This window comes from Jaculus jaculus, chromosome 13, assembly GCF_020740685.1.
Source record: "Jaculus jaculus isolate mJacJac1 chromosome 13, mJacJac1.mat.Y.cur, whole genome shotgun sequence".
Lineage (NCBI taxonomy): Eukaryota > Metazoa > Chordata > Mammalia > Rodentia > Dipodidae > Jaculus > Jaculus jaculus.
In genome coordinates, this window is record NC_059114.1 from 24,006,529 (window position 1) to 24,028,350 (window position 21,822).

The 21,822-nt window shown below is 42.9% G+C and overlaps 1 protein-coding gene across 3 annotated transcripts in view; it reads right to left on the minus strand.

The window, feature by feature from the left end:
• Hectd4 (HECT domain E3 ubiquitin protein ligase 4) overlaps positions 1-21,822 on the minus strand; it is a 227,454-nt gene that overhangs the window by 88,144 nt on the left and 117,488 nt on the right. For all 3 annotated transcript variants that reach the window (XM_045132394.1, XM_045132393.1, XM_045132392.1), the window contains exons 22-37: positions 20,851-20,970; positions 19,348-19,452; positions 18,289-18,452; positions 17,412-17,645; positions 14,059-14,251; positions 13,370-13,474; positions 12,626-12,714; positions 12,067-12,242; positions 9,215-9,350; positions 8,963-9,104; positions 8,685-8,851; positions 5,326-5,472; positions 3,796-3,980; positions 2,379-2,532; positions 555-835; positions 142-331 (exon numbers count right to left, since the gene is read on the minus strand). In XM_045132394.1, coding sequence (XP_044988329.1) covers positions 142-331; positions 555-835; positions 2,379-2,532; positions 3,796-3,980; positions 5,326-5,472; positions 8,685-8,851; positions 8,963-9,104; positions 9,215-9,350; positions 12,067-12,242; positions 12,626-12,714; positions 13,370-13,474; positions 14,059-14,251; positions 17,412-17,645; positions 18,289-18,452; positions 19,348-19,452; positions 20,851-20,970 — 2,588 coding nt within the window. The remainder of the gene's footprint in view (positions 1-141; positions 332-554; positions 836-2,378; positions 2,533-3,795; positions 3,981-5,325; positions 5,473-8,684; positions 8,852-8,962; positions 9,105-9,214; positions 9,351-12,066; positions 12,243-12,625; positions 12,715-13,369; positions 13,475-14,058; positions 14,252-17,411; positions 17,646-18,288; positions 18,453-19,347; positions 19,453-20,850; positions 20,971-21,822) is intronic.

The window sequence follows — 21,822 nt, forward strand, 5'->3', positions numbered from 1 at the left end:
ACCAAGTCATGGCTCTATGGTTAATCCTTCTTTGTGTATGACACTATGTACTTGCTCAGGCTGTCAAGAGGCCTGGGGCAGTCAATATGTATAGGGCTCACACTAGTATGGGACCTGATGATATGCAACTGTTATAGTCACCTCAGTAATGGCTGGAGGACCTCATGGGAGGACTGGTCTTCCCGCTTATGGATAAATATGGAGAGTTTGCCATCCACTGCTTCACTCTCTTCTCCAGGGTCTTTATCTCCTTTTAAGGAATTCTTAGGACTGGTTTTTGCCAACGTAGTGTCGGGTTCAGAAGCAGTTGGAGAAAGAACTGTCTGACATCCTTAAAACACAAATCAAAAAAAAAAAAAAAATCAAGGCCCATTCAGAACAGCTGCAGTATTGTCTTTGCAGTTCCCCAATGTATATGAAAGCCTTGGCTCAGAAATCTCTCTTGCACCCCACCCATACCACCCTGTCTCTCTCAGGACACCCAGACCCATCAGAGCCCTGTTGTGTGTAGGAAGTGAATATCTGGTGCATGATCCTGTCTAAGAGCTCCTCACCTGGGACCACATAATCTGCCAGCTTGGCTAAGAGCAAGGAGGCAATCTTGGAGGCTGGGTCACTAGGATCCTCCTGCTCACTGTTCAGCGAAGGGACAGAGTAGCTCCAGGGTGGGAGCTCCACGTTCCCACAGTCCTCCACACTCATCAGCGGCAGTGCAGCTCGGCACAGCTGAAGAATAATCAAAACCAGCTTTGGGGACGGGCGCTGGTCAAGCAGCAGGGAGAGGAGCTTGGACACACATGCAGGCTGGCTCAGGATAGCTTTCCCTATGTGGCTCCTGCAAGAGGAGAAAGAAAAGGTCACAATGCAGGAAAGGTTGCTCAAAGATTCAGAAGCAAGTGTTCCCTAGGTGGGGTTAGACAAACCTATGTGCTCAGACCTCTGAAGAAGGAAATGGAGAATGTAGGGCACTGGGTGAACATTTGATAAGAATTCATATTTGACCAATAATAATATTATGAAAGAAAAAGTTCCAACTATTCCTGATCTGTGACATCTCTAATTGACAGCAAAGATTCAGAGTACTTCATGGAGCACCAAGGCTAGGAACCCAAAGTAAGCTTTCAGTTACTCCTTCATTCCTCCTAATGCATGCATGCATCCTTCACGAGCAACAAACCTGTGGCATTCCACAATGGAAACACACTGGGTCAGGCAGCTGCTGAAGACACACTGTCAGATGTGAACAACTTGTAGGCCTCATGCTCACACACGTGGGTATGAAGCCCATGCAGGTTAAACACATGTCAAAGAACAAGTTCTTTACAGGCCCTGATTATTGTCTTTTTCCTGAAGTACTGAGGTTTGAACCCAGGGCCTTGTGCAAGCTAGGCAAACACCCTACCAGTGAGTTACATCCCCAGTTCTGACTTACTTTAATGTTCTCAGAAGATTAGATTTTTGGCTATGGAATGTGAGTGCATACACTCACAAGGGCAGTCAGTAGCTGTTGCCAGAAAGGTAGTAAAGCAAATAATGCATGATTCCCCTAGGTGATCCTAGATACTGTTTTTTTTTTTTTCTTTTAATGAGAAGGAGAAAGAGAATTGGTGTGCCAGGACCTCCAACCACTGAAATCAAACTCCATTCACATATGCCATCCTGATAGCATGTGTGACCTTGTGCATTTGCATGACCTTGCATGCCTGGCTTACATGGGATCTGGAAAGTTGAACATGGGTCCTTAGACTTTGCAGGCAAGCACCTTAGCCACTAAGCCATCCCTCCAACCCAACACTGTTTTATTTCTTTCTTTATTTGTGAGTAAGTAAGCAAGGGAGGGAGGGAGGGAGGGAGGGGAAAAGGGAAGGATAGAGAAAATAATGGATGTGCCAGGGCCTCTTGCCATTACAAATGAACTCCAGACCATTTTGTGCATCTGGCTTTGCATGGGTAATAGGAAACTGAACCCAGGCCAGCAGGATTTGCAAGCAAGTGCCTCCAGCCAGAGTCACCTCCCTACCCCCTAAATACTACTTTTTTTTTTCGGGGGGGGGGAAGGTGGTTTAGAGATAGGGTTTCACTCTAGTTCAGGCTGACCTAGAATTCACTATGTAGTTTCAGGGTGGTCTTGAACTCACGGTGATCCTCTTACTTTTGCCTCCCAAGTGCTGGGATTAAAGGCGTGCACCACCACGTCCAGCTTAAAAACTACATTTTAACGACTTTATGCTCTACAGCACACTACTGCTTTTCTTGAAACAGGAATGAGTCAAAAAGGCCTAAGAACTTGGATGTTTCAAAGCACAATATTACCAAAAGGCACCCTAATCACTCAAGGGAAAGCGAGCTGTGCCCTAGCTCCACAGGGTACTCCATACCTGGAGAGGTCATTGAGAAGACTCAGGACATCCTGAAGGGCATCATTCCCAGCAGCCTGATTGCCACAGCACTCAGTGGCTCGGGCAAGATGGTTGGTGAGGAGGCTGGACACCTGACGGGCCAGCCCTGAGTGCACAGCCTCTGTGGAGCCACCTGCAGAGTGAAGGAAAGGAAACAGAGAGTGTGGTGATATATCAGCCTATGGGTGTGGTGAGGCCTCCTTCTTGGTCTCCTTGTGTTAAAGCTTCTCTCTGACTCATTTTCCTTTATTCCGCTCAGTGTTTCACTAACCACCCAATCAGTTCCTCATTATACAATATCTGCATATAAACAAATCATGGTTACTCCAAACATCATTCAATGTGAATCAAAGACCTTACTCATGAGAACAAAATATAATTAATTCATATATAACAGAAGAACACACATCAATTTCCATGTTCATTATAGTACATAGTTGCCTAAATATATTTTGTAAAAGCCACAAATACATTTTCTGAGCTTGCTGTGGGCTTCTGGAATGCTGAGCCTACACATGTTGCTTGTTCTGCTTTGAAGTCATTTTCCCATCAGGAACAACTCACATGTCACCTACTCTGAGAAGCCCAAGTGTCTATAGAAGCCACTAGGGCTCCACAACACTTTGTAAGCATCTTCATTATGGCACTGGCTACATGATAGATGATAGATAGATGTAGTATATGTGACTGTTCTATGGGGGAAATTAATCCTTCTTGTTGACTTTTAAAATTGAATTGGTCACTAAGAATGTAATTCTGAAATATCCCATTAAGAATGCAACACCAGGGCTGGAGAGATGGCTTAGCAGTTAAGCGCTTGCCTGTGAAGCCTAAGGACCCCAGTTCGAGGCTCGATTCCCCAGGACCCACGTTAGCCAGATGCACAAGGGGGCGCACACATCTGGAGTTTGTTTGCAGTGTCTGGAAGCCCTGGCATGCCCATTCTTTCTCTCTCAGTCTCTCTCTCCTCCTCCTCTCTGTCACTCTCAAATAAATAAATAAATAAACAAAAAAATTAAAAAAAAAAAAAGAATGCAACACCAGCAGGGTATGCTGGTGCACACCTTTAATCCCAACACACAGGAGGCAGAGGTAGGAGGATCACTGTGAGTTCGAGTCCAGCCTGAGATTACATAATGAATTCCAAATCAGCCTGGGCTAGAGTGAGACCCTACCTTGAAAACCAAAAAAAAAGAACACGAATCATTTTATAGCCCAGGATAGCTGTCAGCTTTTACAAAACCACACTGATACCAAAGGTTCTTGTGAGCTCGTCAATTGGTGAAGCCCACTTGGCTATGCAGTTTGACTGAGGACCCCCACTCCCTGCAGCATAACCACTAGTGCACCATCACACAGAGAACCATGGCGAGTAGAAAGAAGTCCCACTGCTCACCTTCCTCTTTCTCCCACTCCACACAGCGGTTAGCCAGCACCTGGAAGGCGGCCCAGGCCATGGTGGCTACCTTCTGCTTCTTGGTCTGCTTCTCGCTGGAGCTGGACTCAGTTTGACTGCTCAAGCTACACAATCGGTCCATGAGCTGCACCAGACCACTGCGGACCAGGCACTTCTCTTCACTCCTAACCAAGGGGCAAGGGAAAGATGAGCAAACACAAGTGACCAGCCCTCCCGCAGCTCTCAGGAAGGTCAGAGTATTAGAAGGGTGCGAAACTCCTAAGCATGGTTCTTTGCCAAGTGTGCTGCAATACTCAACACAGAACTACTATGATGAGCCCCTTGACAATAAAAGACTTTCAACTTTGGTCTGTTCACATAGGACAGCCAAGTAGAAATTGATGGAAAATAACAACAGTAATAGACAAAACTAATATATCTCATGAGGGCAATGAATAATTCCATGAACACTCAATATCTTCAAATTATTAACAGATCTAAGAAAGGAAAAGAAATGTGTCAACACAAAAGACTCTCAGCTGGGCATGGTAACGCACGCCTTTAATCCCAGCACTCAGGAGGCAGAGGTAGGAGGATCGCTATGAGTTTGAGGACACCCTGAGACTACCTAGTAAGTTCCCTACCTTGAAAAACCAAAAAAAAAAAAAAAAAAAAGACTCTCAGTAAATACAATTTTCTTAGAACCTCCCTATCTTTACAAGGTACTGTAACCCTAACAGCAGCAGCACTTGTCCACACAACTCAAGAGTAAGGAACTGACATAGGAACCTGACGGACCTGCCAGGAGTAAAGTTTCTTTTTTTTTTTTTTTCAAGGTAGGGTCTTGCTCTAGCCCAGGCTGACCTGGAATTCATTATGTAGTCTCAGGGTGGCCTTGAACTCATGGCGATCCTCCTATCTCACAACTGCTGGGATTAAAGTCATGCACCACCACATCTGGCCCTCAAAAGCAAGTATTTTTAACTGCTGAGAATCTCCACAGCCCCCTTCTCATTTTTGAGGCTTATCTTTTGTTCTTCGCTGTGCTCCCTGCAAGCATCTTGAAAATTCTCCTGAGTCTACCTCCCACCTCATCTTTAGCATCCTGAGATTACAGAATCCTCCAAAGCTTCTTTCCTTCTAGCTTTTTATGTGGGGTCTAGGAATCAAACTCCACTTGACTAGTAAGTGCTTTATCACTGAGCCATCTTCCCAGGCCCCACTTACTTTCTACAGTATTTCATTACATAAATGTATTAATTTCATTTTTCTCAAGGTAGGGCTTCACTGTAGCACAGGCTGGTCAGGAACTCACTATGTGGTCTCAGGTGGCCTTGAACTCATGGCCATCCTCCTACTTCTACCTCCTGAGTGCTGGAATTAAAGGTGTGTGCTACCATGCCTAGCTGAGAAAAGATTATATCAAGTATTGCATAACCAAAGCCAAAAGAATCTCATTTCATAAATAAAATGCTCACTTGACCACAGTGGGGTATAATTTCCTAGAGTCAAGGGCATTTTTGTACTCACCTGGTATAAGGTATGGTACACAAGAGTCCAATGCTGTTTGCACAAGCAATAGGGTAACGAGCACACAAAGATACAACGGAGGTCATGGTTTCCCCGAAGGCTTCTTGGACTTGCTCAACCATCCCACCACAGGTGAGCTCTTCAATTCTATGAGACAAAAACCAAGGCTTCTTGAACACGTCAATACAAGAGTTCTGAGAAGCACAGTGTCTACATGAGATTACCACACTCAGTCCCCAAAACTACAGTACCACAGAAGTCTGTGAAGACTTCCTGGTGTCTTTCAACGTCAGAGGTCCACACTCAAGAAAACTCTGGAAAATCCTGGCTTAAGGAAACTTCAGCAGGGTCCTTTCTTGCAAGCCTTTACTAAAGCTGAAGTACACAGCACCTCTAAGTGCACAACAGTGATACATGTTCCAAACTTACTTGATAATGAAACTGTTGACTTGGTACATGCCTACAGTGTTTTAGGCAGCACTGGGCCTATCAAGGCAGTTGTACCAATGAAAATACATACAAGGTCCACAGAGATTAGCTAAGTATCTTTTTCAAGTTCATACTCCAATTATTAGCACAATATGAGAGCTGGCATGTCCTTTGTCACTACAACTCGCCAGGACACACCCACCATGGACATTAGCAGACCTACAATTTTGTGCTTAAAGCTGCTTCTAAGGAATGGCTTCCCTTGCTGATGGATAGAAACTTCCCAAGAGCCACTTAGTTGGCACATTTTCCTCCAGCCACTGGCACTTTGCTTGTTGGATACACTTCACCAAATACTGACCAGGAGGCAGAAGCCATGGCCAGCAGTTTCAAACTAGGACTTGTTGAAAAATGCCTTCTTGGGCTTAAGAGATTGCTTACTGGTTAAGGCGCTTGCCTACAAAGACAAAGGACCTTGGTTTGATTCCCTGGGACCCATGTAAACCAGACACACAAGGAGGTGCATGCATCTGGAGTTCGTTTGCAGTGGCTAGAAGCCCTGGTGCACCCATTCTCTCTCTCTTTCTCTCTCTGCCTCTTTCTCTCTCTCAAATAAATTTAAAAAATACTTTAAAAAATACCTTCTTGCCAGGCGTGGTGGTACACACCTTTAATCTCGGCACTTGAGAGGCAGAGGTAGGAGGTTCTCTATGAGTTTTTAAGCTACCCTGAGACTACATAGTGAATTCCAGGTCAGCCTGAGCTAGAGTGAAAACCTACCTCAAAAAAAAAAAAAGAAAAAAAAAAAAAAGAAAGAAAGAAAAAAGAAAAATGCCTTCTTTATTTAACATAAAAGTCAAATGTAAGCTGGGTATGGTGGCACATGCCTTTAGTCCTAGCACTCAGGAGGCTGAGGTAGGAAGATCATTGTGAGTTCAAGGTCATCATGAGAGACTACATAGTGAATATCAGGTCAGCGTGAGCTAGAGTGAAACCCTACCTTGAAAAACAAACAACAAAAATCAAATGCAAAAAATGGCACACACAGGCTGGAGAGATGGCTTAGCGGTTAAGCGTTTGCCTGTGAAGCCTAAGGACCCCGGTTTGAGGCTCGGTTCCCCAGGTCCCACGTTAGCCAGATGCACAAGGGGGCGCACGCGTCTGGAGTTCATTTGCAGAGGCTGGAAGCCCTGGCACACCCATTCTCTCTCTCTCCCTCTATCTGTCTTTCTCTCTGTGTCTGTCGCTCTCAAATAAATAAATTAAAAAAATGGCACATGCTTATAACATTCATCTGCAGCAGCAAGAGGCCTGGGTGTTCATGTACATGTACACATACGCATATAAGTAAACAAATAACAAAGTTTAAAAAAAATTTTTTTAAAAGAAGAAACAGGGCTAGAGAGATGGCTTAGTGGTTAAGCGCTTGCCTGTGAAGCCTAAGGACCCTGGTTTGAGGCTCAATTCCCCAGGACCCATGTTAGCCAGATGCACAAGGGGGTGCATGTATCTGGAGTTCATTTGCAGTGGCTAGAAGCCCTGGCGCACCCATTCTCTCCTTCTCTCTCTCTCCCCCTCTCTCTCACTCTCACTCTCAAACAAATAAGTAAAGATAAAACAAAACAAAAAAATTTTAAAAATAAATTTAGAAAAAAGAAGAAACACTTGATGAGGTCCCACCCTTTCTTTAGGAATCTAATGGCAGTTAATGGTTGCTGAAGAAGAAGGAGACATTTTCCATAGCAGTTTAGCTACTACCTTGCCCTGTTCATGCAAGCAACCCTCATTAAACCTATTGGGACACACACATACCACTAAAAAACCAGACATGAGGGATGGAGAGATGGCTCAGCAGTTAAAGGTACTTTCTTGCAAAGCTACTGGCCCAGGCTCCATACCCCAGTACCCATGTAAAGCCAGATGCACAAAAGTGGCACATGCATCTGGAGTTCATTTACAGTGGCAATAGGCTCTGGTGAACCCATTCTCTCTCTCTCCTTCCCCCACCTGTTCTCCTTCCTCCCCATTCTCTGCTTATAATTAATTAGTTAGTTGGCTAGTTAGTTAGTTAAAACCAGACATGAAAGTAGAAGGGAGCCTAACCCAAAGAAGTAATGAAAATAATCAATGTGTCCATCATCAGGGGATGAGTTAAGTTTTTCAGTCATTCATACAATGGACATCCATGAAGCTTTGAAAAATGAAAAATAGACCTCAATGTATTGAAATAAAAAGTCAAGAGATATCCAATACTCTTCCAAACAATCAAAAGGACAAGAAGATTGTATAATACAATCTGATGTATATAAAAATTATTCACATCTATACTTACATATACAAAAAGAACTAAATAGCTGTTTGTGCAGGTATGGGTGAGACAACAATGAGCAGAGTAGAATTTAGGAGGGAAACATGTATGAAGAGACTTTTTCTTTTGGTTTGTCAAGGTAGGGTCTCACTCTAGCCCAGGCTGACTGGAATTCACTATATAGTCTTAGGCTGGCCTCGAACTCATAGTGACCCTCCTGTTTCTGTCTCTCAAGTGCTTGGATTAAAGGCATGAAAGAATTTTGACACTTATATATGCTGGGATTCTTTCAAAATCATGTACCACTCCTGTGAAAATAAATTATCTGAAGAAAAACATCAACAAGGGGGCTGGAGAGGTGGCTCAGCAGTTATCTGCAGAGCCTAAGGACCTGGCTCAATTCCCCAGTATCCATGATGCATGCATCTGGAATTTATTTGCAGTGACAAGAGGCCCTAATGCAACCATTCTCACTTTTTCTCTCTCTCCCCTTGCAAATAAATAAGAAATAAAACAAACAAACACATCAGCAAATCCCACTGTCTGTGTTTTATACCCACAAACAATCAGAATGACTTGCCCACAGCAGATGGGACAGTGTGGACTAAAAGAAACACCTGACCTGGGTCCTCCCTGAAGAACCATGGTCACGGGCCCCACCAGGTGTGTCACTCCTCCGACTCGCACGGCGGCCGTCAGCAACTCCCGCATGTGCACCAGGGCCTGTTTGCGAGTGTTTCCCCGCCGCCACCTTGTCTGGGCAGCCAAGAGGAAGCTGCTGCTGGACACCTGCAATGCAGGAGAGGGAAGGCTGACTCCCTCGGCTGGCTGTCACAACTGCTCCAGCTGCCAGGTGCTAGTCACCTGAGGTCTGCAAAACATGACCTGTGTGTGACCTACTGCTTGGTCAGGATTGGTGCCAATGAAAGCAAACAGCTGCCCCAGCAGGACACTGTAGGTGGGCTTGTCCCTGCTGTCCTCGATGGCCAATGACTGCAGGAGTGTGAAGGAACTGCTGCGGTGGCTGGTCACATGACGTCGCCTACAGAACAACACAGCAAGACATGGGTAGGACAACAAGCAAAGGGGGACCTGTTTGGACAAATACATCGGCTGCACAAGGGAAGCTGACCCTCGCCATTAGCCACTTACCTTTGATTTGCTCTAGTAAATTCCAAATCTTCATTACCAATCATTTCCAGGTCAGAGGGAGCAGACATGCTGCGAAGAAAAACTGGCTGCCGGATAGCATGAGAGATCACCTTTGTTTCAGAGGCTGACTTGCAAGCTGAAAGAAGCAGCAATAAAACGTCAACAGTCTGACTACCTGATTTTCAAGGGGTTCCAGCAAAGGCTACAGTGACAGCTAAGCCTGATGCAGAACTGTATCTTTGCTTTAATCAGTATTTGCCTCCCAATCCTGCTATTATGACATACCAAAGAGTTTGAGCAATAATTTTTTATTTTAAAAAACTTATTATTGCCAGGCGTGGTGGCGCACGCCTTTAATCCCAGCACTCGGGAGGTAGAGGTAGGAGGATCGCCAAGAGTTTGAGGCCACCCTGAGACTACATAGCTAATTCCAGGTCAGCCTAGGCTAAAGTGAGACCCTACTTCAAAAAACAAACAAACAAGAATGAAATAAAAAAAAAATTACAAAGAAAGTAGTACAGTCATTTTGTATCTGACATGTAGGAGCTTAAATCTAAAAGTACACATCTAAAATTTAAAGATGCTGTTTCTCAGATGCTACTGATCTGTCATCTCTGGGGTCAAGAATCCCCTAGAAGGCATTAGCCTTATGGAGTGACTACTGTTTTCGTAACAAACAGGCTGTTTGAATTAAACCAAGGCAGCTTTGGCCTGGGACATCATATAACGGACTAATCTTGGCATGTGGTTGTACTACACAGGTGGCCCTGTGATGAGTTTTCTTGGATTTTCCTTCCCAAGTGAGTCAAGCTGTAGGACAAATGGGATAGAAACAAACTGGCCTGCTACACCCTATCCATTGGGCAGAGGGGCTAGAGAGCATGGCCCTTGCAATTAAGGCCAGGCTGACCTGGAACTCACTCTGTAGCCCAGACTGGCCTTGAACTCATAGCAATCCTAATACCTCTGCCTCCCAAGTGCTGGGACTAAAAGAGTGTACCACCATGCCCAGCAATAATAATAAATTAATATATTATAATATATAAAAATAAATATAATAATAATAAATTATTGTTTATTTATTTGAGAGAGAGATCCACATATACAAAGAGACAAAGAGAATGAGTATGGGTATGCCAGGGCCTCCTGCCTCTGCAAACAAACTCTAGATTCATGAATCACATCGTGCATATGGCTTTACATGGGTACTAGGGAATCAAACTCAGGGCAGTATACCTTGTAAGTGTCTTTAACATCTGAGCCATCTCCACAGCCTGTAAGAATATTTTTGCCCATTTAAAAATTTTTGTTTATTTATTTATTTCAGAGAAGGAAAGAGGCAGAGCGAGAGAGAGACAGAGAGAGAGAATGGGTGCTCCAGGGCCTCCAGCCACTGAAAACAAACTCCAGATGCATGCACCACCTTGTGCGTCTGGCTTACATGGGTCCTGGGGAACTAAACTGAGGTACTTTGGCTTTGCAGGCAAATGCCTTAACCACTAAGCCATCTCTCCAGCCCTTTATTCATTTTTTTCCCCTCTCATGTTAAAAAAAAAGTGAATCCTTGGGGGCTGGAGAGATGGCTAAGTGGTTAGTCATCCAGGGTTCCATTCTCCATTATCCATGTAAACCCAGATGCACAAAGTAGCACATGCATCTGGAGTTCGTTTGCAGTGGCTAGAGTCCCTAGTGTGCCCATTCTCTCCCTCTCTCTCTTTCTCTGTCTCTCTGACTTACTTCTTCTCTCTTTCTTAAATAAATAAATACCATTTTTTAAAAAAATGAATACTTATGGGCTTTTCCTAGTATTATATATACTGTCTTAAGAAAGAAGACTCATTGATTTTCCTAAGAAATATGTTTTTAGGCTAACAAAATAGGATCTAGAAATAATAATTTCATAGAAAGTCCTGTGAGAAGGCTCTACATAACTAGTAGAGATGAAATCTAGTTTCAGAGGTTTGAATGATGCATAAAAGACTCACAATGTTGCTGGGCATGGTGGTACATGCCTTTAATCCCAGCACTCAGGAGGCAGGGGTGGGAGGATCGCCATGAGCTCGAGGCCACCCTGAGATTACATAGTGAATTTCAGGTGTCAGCCTGGGCTAGAGCGAGACCCAACCACAGGGAAAAAAAAAAAAAAAGACTCATAATATTGATAGGACCTGAGTTTGATTCTCCAGTACCACATAAGGCTACATGTACTAGGTGGCACATGCATGTGGAGTTCGTTTGCAATGGCTAGAGCCCTGGTGTGCCCATTCTCCCCGCCTCTCCCTCTCTCTCTCTCTCTCTCTCTCTCTCTCTCTCTCTCTCTCTCTCTCTATATATATATATATATATATATATATATATGCTTTCTCATTCTCAAATAAATAAAAATATAAAAAAAGGGGGATGGGGTGATTTCATGAATAAAGAAGCCAAAAATAGTCTCCTCTTTTTCTTTTTATGGTCCTAAGAGTATCTATTAGTGAATTCTTTTTCTGTTATGTTCCCTTTTTTTTCTTTTTTGTGTGTGACATGGATGAGTATTGTGTTATGTACGTATGCATGGGTGGGGGTGCACATGTGTACAGATGTGCATGTATATGGAAGGCACAGAGTAACATCAAGTATCTTACTGATCACGCTCCACCTTATTTATTGAGACAGGGCCTCTTAAGCTCAGAGCTTGTTCATTCAGCTAGTGCAGCTCTAGCTACTCAGCTTACCCTGGGGGATCCCAGCTCCACCTCCCTAGCTGTCCTGCCCACTATCATTTACATGGGTGCTTTGCTCATCCACTGGGCCATCTCCCCAGGTTCAGCAGTGTATTCTTGAAAAGCAGTTATGCCTTAGAACAATACCGGGTGTCTCGGCTGGGGTCCCTGAGATGCTCCTGGTGAGGCCTGACTGGGCTGCAATGGTGACATGAAGCAGCAGCTCTGCTCGGTTCATTAGACTCTTCACCAGTGTCTTCGTTTTGGCCAGTGGATGCGAGGGTTTCTGAGTTAGAGAATTCACTTCTTGCAGGAACTTCTCCCTATAAAGAAAGACTGATGTGTATTTAGTTGTTCTCAAGCTTACCCAAAACAATTCTTTTTTTTTTTTTTTTTAATGACAAAGTACAGAATAGGACCAAGGGGAAACTAAGTAAAAATACCTTAATAAACACTGCTCACCTGCCCCCCAAGGGGGAAGCAGCTTATAAACTATGGTCATTTTTAGTTTCTTTATTTGTTTCAAATGACTGTGCTATCTTCTAAAATTTCAAATCCATGTTTCTGACTTATCAGGAAAGTTCTAATGCTAAATTTTCTGGTGAATGCACAACATTTCAGAAAAAATCTGTCCAGAGTCTAGACCTTCTGTTTGTTTTGAGCATCAAGGTGATACATTAGCCTTAATAGTATTAACATCACTAACCTCAGTGATAGAACCATGTTTTCAAGATCATTTCCATCAAAGGAGACTTCCTTCATTGAACACAAAAGTTCTAGTTCTTTCATTTTGTTCTAAAGAAGGAAAAATCAAGAAAAGATGGTATGCAGAACCTACAAAAACCAAGTTTTACTGTACATTTGTTTAAAAAAAAAAAACAGAAAGAAAATGCTAGGGAGCAACTGCCACATTTGGTCCATGTTTCTATACTTAAAGCATCTTTATAAGTTATATTCTGACTTTACTTTCAATACTGGAGATGGAACACAGTGCCTTCAACATGCCAGGTAGGTGCTTTACCACAGAGATTCATTCCTGGCCTTAATTTTTTTGACATCTGATTTCACTATGTAGCTCAGGCTGGCCTCAAACTCACAATCTTCATGCTTCTACCTCCTGAATGCTGGGATTACATGCTATCATTTCTATTATAATGATTAAAAATCACATGGTCTACTTTATGGTTATTTCTTTGGGATTTATAAATTTCTGATTGTTTTTATTTAAGTTTTAGAGGTAAAACTTGATAATAAGAGTGATTTCTTTAGACTTTTAATGACACTATTAATTAGATCTAATCAATTTTCATTTAACCCTTGTAAGAACAGGTATGTTCTGGAGTATGCAACATTTTAGAAGGTGATGCTGTATCTCTACACACGTGTGCACTAACACAGTGTCACTGCTCTAGGAATGGCAGTCCCAAGTGTGAATCCCACTCCTGCTTACCTCGTTGAAATGGTAATCATAAAAGAAAGGCACATTGTTCTCCAGCTTCCCCTGCATAGCATCTTCAACTTCACTTTGCCACTTCTGTTCTAGTTCCGCAACACTCTGAAAGAGAAACGAAGTGATGGGCAATGGATGCAATGAAAACAAAGGCAATCTGCAAAGTGGGAAATTTGTGAAACTAACACTTTTTAGGTCATTTTTTGGGGGGAGACTTTATTATATTAAGAGGAGAAAAGAAGAGAAAGTAGAGAGGGCTCCCACCATGAGGGAGACAAGAGGGGGTAAAGCCCCTAGATTTTTTGTTTGTTTGTTTGGTTGGTTGGTTGGTTGATTGTTTTTTTGAGGTAGGGTCTCCCTCTAGCCCAGGCTGATGTGGAATTCACTACGTGTTCTCAAGGTGGCTACCTCTGCCTCCCAAATGCTGGGATTAAAGGCGTGTACCACCACACCCGGCTCTTGTTTTTTTGAGGTAGGATCTCACCATCTAGCCCAGGCTGACCTGAATTCACTATGCAGTCTCAGGGTGGCCTCCAACTCACAGCAATCCTCCTACCTCCAGCTCCTAAGTGCTGGGATTAAAGGTGTGTGCCACTATACCTGGCTTAGATCATTTTAAAGTTCTTTCACTTGCAAGGAAAGAAACCATCGCTGATGGTTGTAAGGTGAATGCCTTAGCTGTCACTTACCTGCAGCTGTCTCTCCATGGCATTGAGTTTCTTAAAGGTCTCTCCCATAATTTTACACAATAAATCATATTCCTCAGCATGTTCTTCTTGGTATTGGAAATTGATGAGGGACTGTAGCGCATCAACCAGATTCAAGTGTTTAATAACGCATGACACCACCATTTCCTCCATCACGTCTGGCTGGATCACTTCTCTATAGCAACAATGGAAATCAGGCAGGTGTATGTTAAGTTATCAGTGTAACAACACTATACTTGTACTTGATAGGGTTTAAGAATGTAGGCTTTGATTTAAATGTGTTAATTATTCAGTACACCTCCTTTATTTTTGTGGGTTTTTTATTTGTTTGTTTGTCTTTGTTTTTCCGAGGTAGGGTCTCACTCTAGCTCAGGCTGATCTGGAATTCACTATGTAGTCTCAGGGTGGCCTCGAACTCATGGTGATCCTATTTCTACCTCCCGAGTGCTGGGATTAAATGTGTGCATCACCATACCCAGCTTAGTGTACCTCCTTTATTAAGACAGAGTAAGAGACATGAATATGATGGTAGTGTTGAGTAGTATGTGTTGGTAATTAATTTATCATATTAATTTATAAAACTGACATTGCTGATGAAAGAGAATGTACTTGACTGGCATGATTTGTGTATTTGGAGCTACAGCCCTATCAGATCTGCAATAGGCCTAAAGCTGAGAAATAGCTCTTCAGGACCATGTATCTACTAGAGATTCCTGCCATCTAGTGCTGAGGCCTTGTGCTGTTTTCTGCATTTTTCATTTTAAATTAGGTCTACTCTGTACATTTTTTTTTCTGAAAGGGTCAATCTTGTCTTAGAAGGTAAGGCAGAGGCCTGTAAAACAGGCTTGAAACAAAAGCAGCACAAATACATTTGAAGCTGTAAGACATCCCATTTACTATTTTCCTAGGAATCAAAAATAAGGACATGCTAGGCATGGTGACAAACATCTTTAATCCCAATACTAGGAATGCATAGGTAGAAGGATCGCCGTGAGTCTGAGGCCAGCCTGAGATTACATAGTGAATTCCAGGTCAGCCTGGGCTAGAGTGAGACCCAACCTCAAAAAAACAAAACAAAAGAACATATGTGCCTCCTAGCTATAAATGTTTGGACTAGGAGGTGAGTTGGAATAAAACTCAGTAGCAGAGGAGAGGGGGGACTTACGAGGATGGTATTTTACATATGTAGAAGAACAGACTACTGGGGGTGGAAAGGCCTAAGAGAGGTCAGGGGAAGAGACTGAGTAAAGGAAACGTGGGGGGAGGGTTAATCAAAATCTAAGATGATATAAATAAGTCATATGGAAACCTACTTTTTTTTGAGGCAGGGTCTCACTCTAACTCAGGTTGACCTGGAATTCTCTATGTAGTCTCAGGGTGGCCTTGAACTCAAGGTGATCCTCCTACCTCTGCTTCCTGAGTGCTGGGATTAAAGGCATGCACCACCACACGCAGCTGGAAACCTACATTTTTGGACAATGGCACACCCAGAAGCCATAGACTGCTACTAGAAAATTTTCAGTGCCAGGGATGTGATACCTCCTAGTGAGTTGTTGGCCAGGGAGGTCCCTAATACCCCCAAAACATTATAAGCCATTGCCAAGGCTCTTGGTTTCCTAGCAGGAATAGATGGTAAGACCCTATTGCTGAAGACTCCACATACTTGGACTGCAAGATCACTGACAAATCCTGTTGGAACTGAGCTGAAAACCTCCTCCATGTAGACCAGCTAACAGAAAGCCAAAAAAAAGATATACTGAAAGCAGTTCCATGGGAAAGAAAAAAATCACCAGTCGAAATAAAGAACAGTAGACAATGCAAACCTTAAATTTAGTCAGCCAGGCCAAACAAGTCAATGGGTGCAATAGTGTCAAGTCTGTTATGAAGGAGACCAACCACTTTCTAACTGGACTGAAGGCCCACTCCACAGGAGGGAATACATGCCAGATACTGAAAACCTATGACGGGGAAGTCATGAGCCCTAAGGGTGTAACATTTGCTGGTGTCTGTCTGAATGTATATACTATGCTCATCAAACCGCTCAATAAGCACTTCTATTAATGTTCATACCTATATATTAATGCTACTCTCACTTTTAGTTAGAGAAGCTTCTCTTTACAGATGGTGGTGACCTCTGGGATGGCTGAGAAGAAATGACAGTGGAGTGTTCAGCACTGAGACATTTCTTTCACATCCTCCAAGGCCACTGGAGGTCCACTGGAGAAGAGGTAGCCAGAGGAAGGCTAGGACTCCTTACAATGCACTCCTCCAGACACAAAATGGCCTGGATATCCATGACTTTACAGTGCTTGACACTACTTACATAATACCATCATAATAGGAGGAAAAGAGGATGACATCAAAATAAAACAGAGACTGATTAAAGGGGGAAGGGATATGATGGAGAGTGGAGTTGCGAAGGGGAAAATGGGGGGGGGGGGACTTCTCATGGTTTATTGTCTATAATTATGGAAGTGGCCAGTGAAAAATAAATTTAAAGAAGATGTTTCCAAACTATATGGAAATCAAAAGTAGAAGCTGAGTACTAGAGCAAGATCTTGTCAAACTTTAGCATGTATCAGAATCCCATGAGAAACTTAAGACAGCTAAGTGGGTCACACCCTCAAAGTTTCAGATTCAACAGATGTGAAATGGGCTAAGCACTAACTAATGAGTTCTCAGGTGCTGCTTGGCTTGTGGCTTGAGGCCCACACTATGAGAACCCGTAATAGAACACCACCTAGCGGGCTCACCAAGGTACTTGACTGTTGTTTATTAGTAAACATAACTCTTTTGGTATCTATGTGTGTGGTGTGCATGCATGTTTATTCATGTGGGTGCATGTGTACATAGGGATGCACATACATGTATGTAACTGTGCATGTGGAAGCCAGAGAATGATGGCAGGTGTCCTTCACAATCACTGTCCACCTTATTTTTTGAGATAGGTCTCTCACTGAACCTGGAGCTCATAAGTAAGCCCAGGGATCTACCTGACTCTGCTTCCCCAACACTAGGATTATAAGCATGTACCACCACAACAGGCAACTTGTGTGGATTTTGAGGATATGAACTCAGGTCCTCATGCTTGCACAGCAATCGCTTTGCCCACTGAACCATTTCACCAGCCCCAACAGCATTTTAATATAATTTAATTAATTTTTTGTTGTTTGGGAATCAAAGTTGGAGCATTCCACATGGTATAAAGCACTGAATTATGACATGCCCAGCCAACCGAAAACTTAAGGTTCACTTGCTAGAACATAAAATGAAATACATCCCATCCCTTTTACTGTCTAAACATTTGCTTTCATGGAAAAAAAAGTAAAACATACTTTATACTTGGTCTAAATTGAGGTCTAGCACGCCCAGAAATTTCCCTGAGCTTTATCATGATTCCTGGAGGCAGCCTAATTCGAGGAAGGTCAAAGTAGTTCCCAACAGGAGGCACGAGGACATCTGATGGGTAGGTGAATTCTCTGTCTTCCTCTATGGTCAGAGGCAGTGGAGAGGGACTTGGAGTAAGGGCAGGGGAGATGACACCATTGGCCTCCACCTGCCACTGGCACCTGAAAACAAAGAAAAAGGGTTCCCCACTTACTCTTAGACCAAAATTACTAGAAAGCTACTTGATGTTTGCAGATACATCAGACACGTGAAAGGATCAGATGATACGTCAAAGGTGCTTGCTGGCAAAGCCTGCTGGCCGAGGTTCAATTCTCTAGCACCCAGGTAAAGCCAGATGCACAAAGCGGCACATGTATCTGGAGTTTGTTTGTAGTGGCAGGAGGCCATAGTGTACTCATTCTCTCTCTTATTCTGTCTCTCTTTCTCCCCCTACTTACAAATAAATAAATAAAATATTTTAAAATATAAGTTTAGCAAAGTAAGGGTCAGAAAGCACTGTGGTATAATTTTCATTATATTCCTCAGACACAGTGACACCTGTGGTAGTGGCTGGGAAATGCACTAAAAGTAGTGGTCCACATAAAAAGTCTTTTTAGCCGGGCGTGGTGGCGCATGCCTTTAATCCCAGCACTCGGGAGGCAGAGGTAGGAGGATTGCCATGAGTTCAAGGCCACCCTGAGATGAAAGAGTTAATTCCAGGTCAGCCTGGACCAGAGTGAGACTCTACCTCGAAAAAAGAAAAGAAAAAAAAAAAAGTCTTTTTAGTTTGTGGGCAAAACTAGCTCAATGTGAACCTACTGTTACCTTTGTAAAAGTTTGGACCGCAAAAGCTCCTGACAGGCTTCCTCTTCTTTGGTAATTTCTGGTCCATTGTACAGGATTCGTAACATGGAACAAGCTAACACAGACAGACCTAAGGCTAGGTCTACCAGGAAGGGCAAGCCTCCTGAGACATCCTCCGATGACTCCTACAATGCAGACAGGGGCAAACCACATTGGTCAGTGGACACAGACAGAGCACTGTAACCTGTGCTGCACCACACTGAACTGTCCGTCCCCACCACAAGCATCACAGAGCAGCACAGAGTGCCACTGCTATGGGCCAGCGGTACAGCACCCAATATCATGAGTAGAGGGCAGCACTGGAATGACCATTGAGTCTCAACACTGTTCTGAAAACAGAATAGCTGAGCAGATGCTGTAGTAGAAATAGCATGAATCTCAAGCAAGAAGCCTAGCTTCTTTAGGTTGCTTCCTCTCTATTACTTAGTTGTCATAGGTTATTATTTAGTCTGTCATTTCTTTCTTGGGCTCGAACCATGATGCTATTAATGAATGCACTGAGTTATCTGAGAAAATTTCAGTGTTTTTTCTGTGCCAGCCACTGTTGCTTGGGATACAGAGGACAAAACAAAGATCCCTTCCCTCAGAGTTTACATTCTAGCAAAAAGTTCCACTCCAGGGAGTCTATGCTTGGTAAACTTCAAGTAATCTAAGTCTAGAGTATGCTTTTAAAATCTGGCAACCAGAGGGACAAGTCGAACTCCTACTTCACTAAAAAAACCAGAATCCAACTGCTTGGGTCTACTGAGTGCTTGGACTGCCTTTGCCCTCTGGAGTCAGGTCACCCCTCCAGGCCTTGAAGAATGCTAGCCACAGATTATTTCTGTGCTGCTGAACGGGTTTTAGGTCCCAGCTGATTTTGTCACATAAAACTACGTTGTAGCTCCTACTGGCACACAGAAGAGACAAATGAACGAGTAGCTCATATTCTACCCTGTTTCCAAGGCAAATATGATGTATGTCACCACAGCACATAGGAGAAAAGTTGACTCTGCGCATAGCAGGATTAGATTCAAGTACCTGAGCGCGGACTGTGCAAGCAAAGCCCCACATAGCTTTGTCAGGAGTGTTGTGTTCACGGCCACTTCTCATTTCAAAGGAGAAGGTGACTGTATCGCCTTCCACCTTGAGATTTAAGGGGGGAGGGGAAAATGAACTTTACAAAAAGACAAACAATTTGTAGGAGAGCAATGTATTTCAGAGATTGATTGATTCTTTTTTCTTTCTTTCTCCTCTTTGTTTCTAGACAAAAATCTCATAATGTAGCCCAGGCTGACTTAAAAGTTATGATTCTCCTGCTTCACTCTGAGGGTTTTGGGATTCCAGAAGTTTATATCATACTTGGCTCAGATATTCACTTTCAGAAGGACTATAGCAATATCTCACTCTCTTTCTCACTAATTTTTTGATATAAATTCCATTCCCTCTCTTTTAGACACTAACCTTTTAAGTATCCCTCCTGACAGGTAGCTTTTGGCCAAGGTATCTGGGAAACATGCTGTGACTGCCCAACGACAGGAGCAGAGTAAAGATGAATCAATCTTAAGCTTACTTACTTTCTTCTTTGTTTGTTTGTTTGAGGTAGAGTCTCACTCTAGCTCAGGCTGATCTGGAATTCACTATGTAGTCTCAGGGTGGCCTTGAACTCACGGCAATCCTCCTACCTCTGCCTCCCAGGTGCTGGGATTAAAGGCATGTGCCACCATGCCCAGCTTAAGCTTACTTTCTAATAGATTCCTCCAAATCCCACTTTTTCCACTTCACCTTGTTTCTTCCTGAAGGATTTATGCCAACAAGGCAGGAAGAGACAGTAGTATTAAAACACCATGTGCTGGAAGGTCAGGCTCTTTCTGCAGAACCAGCTCCATGTATAAGGCACAGAAGGCAGTGAATTGGAGGATGATTAGTATGTGTGCCAATCTGGATTTAGCTGTATCCAGGCTATAACCTGGACAGAAATTCAGCCATCACTGGTTGAATTAAAGAGGGTACATCACACATATAATACAAAGGATCAGAACAGACTTTGGACACATTCTAGGTGTTAGTGGGCATTTGACTCATGTTTGTACTACGTAGACACTAGTGATTAGCTCCATGGCCTAGATTACAAAGCACATTCTAATTATACCAGTTTTTAAAATGGGGCACTATTTTGTCCCAAGGCCCAAGCCATTAGAAAAGCTCAACTCAATACTGAAACTGCAGTGGGCCCATGGTACTAGGGTGCACACCCTAAGAAAGTCTAGAAGACTGCTGGAAGAATAAGCAGCACTCCTCCTGGGGAAGCAAGTGCTGTAAGGAAGCAAATTCTGTGAAGAAGCAAGTGCCATGGAGAGACGGAAAGACTGAAGCTCCAGCATGGGCATGGACAAGGGAATGAGGTCCTGAAAGTGAGAGAAAGGCCACTGTAAGGCCTGGCAAAATGAAACCAAAGCCCCATGGGGTTATTTACTCCTCAAGCCCATGAAGACCTATGGTCACCTCTCTTTTCTAGAAAAACATCTTGACTGGATACCATACCTTCACCAAATCCTTCGGCCAACCAGTTCCTAAGACACTACGGCTGCCATATCCCAGAGTATTGCCTCCATATTCAGCAACTTTTCTACTGTTTGTGTTAGGCCCCGCATATATCACCAACTTCAAAACAGAAAATAGACTGTTAGACTGTAAAAGAAAAACAAAAACAACATCTACAAATAAAAAGGCTGCAAAGAATATTTGTAAAAACAAACATTTATAACCCAGTACTGGTATTATTATAACTAATATTTCCTGATATTTAAGGTCTAACTGATAGGCGTTTGGAGACAACCAGTTGTGGGTACTAACAGCACAGCCACAGATAAATAACAATATTTAAAATAGAAATAATATTTTTCATATTATCAAACTTTAATTGGCCTGGGACCTCACATTAAAATAACTATACTCAGCTATTATGCATGTACATTTCTCCTACAGTTATTCTAATGCTAGCTATATATAACTCATTAATAACAGGTACAGTCCGAACCCTTAATTCCTCCCCCAAATTAACAAAGTGATCAAATACAGATGGAAAGATTACAATATATGATATAATAAAAGAAAGGCACCAAAAATTAGATGAATAAATAAAGATATTTTAAAAAGCAACAAATTGAAAATAAGCTGCATATTCTCAGAATTCTGCTTAATGGTAGAAAAAGAAAGTGACAAGAACATGGGCCAGAAAGGAGGCTGTATGTCAATACTTTTCTCCCATATATATTTATTTATATCCAATCAGCTGACTTTCTAATATCAAGCAGAAACAGTGATAACTCACTTGGCATTCAAATATGAGGAAAACTAAGCTCTGCCTTCTATAAATACCAAGCCCTGTCTCTTCCAACACACCCTGCCCACCTCACACTGATCTAAGTTTACACCTAAAAGCTGCATCTTCAGCCCAGGATGCTTGTCATTTCATGATTTCTTACCCTTTTGGACCTTTTGCTGACATCAGCC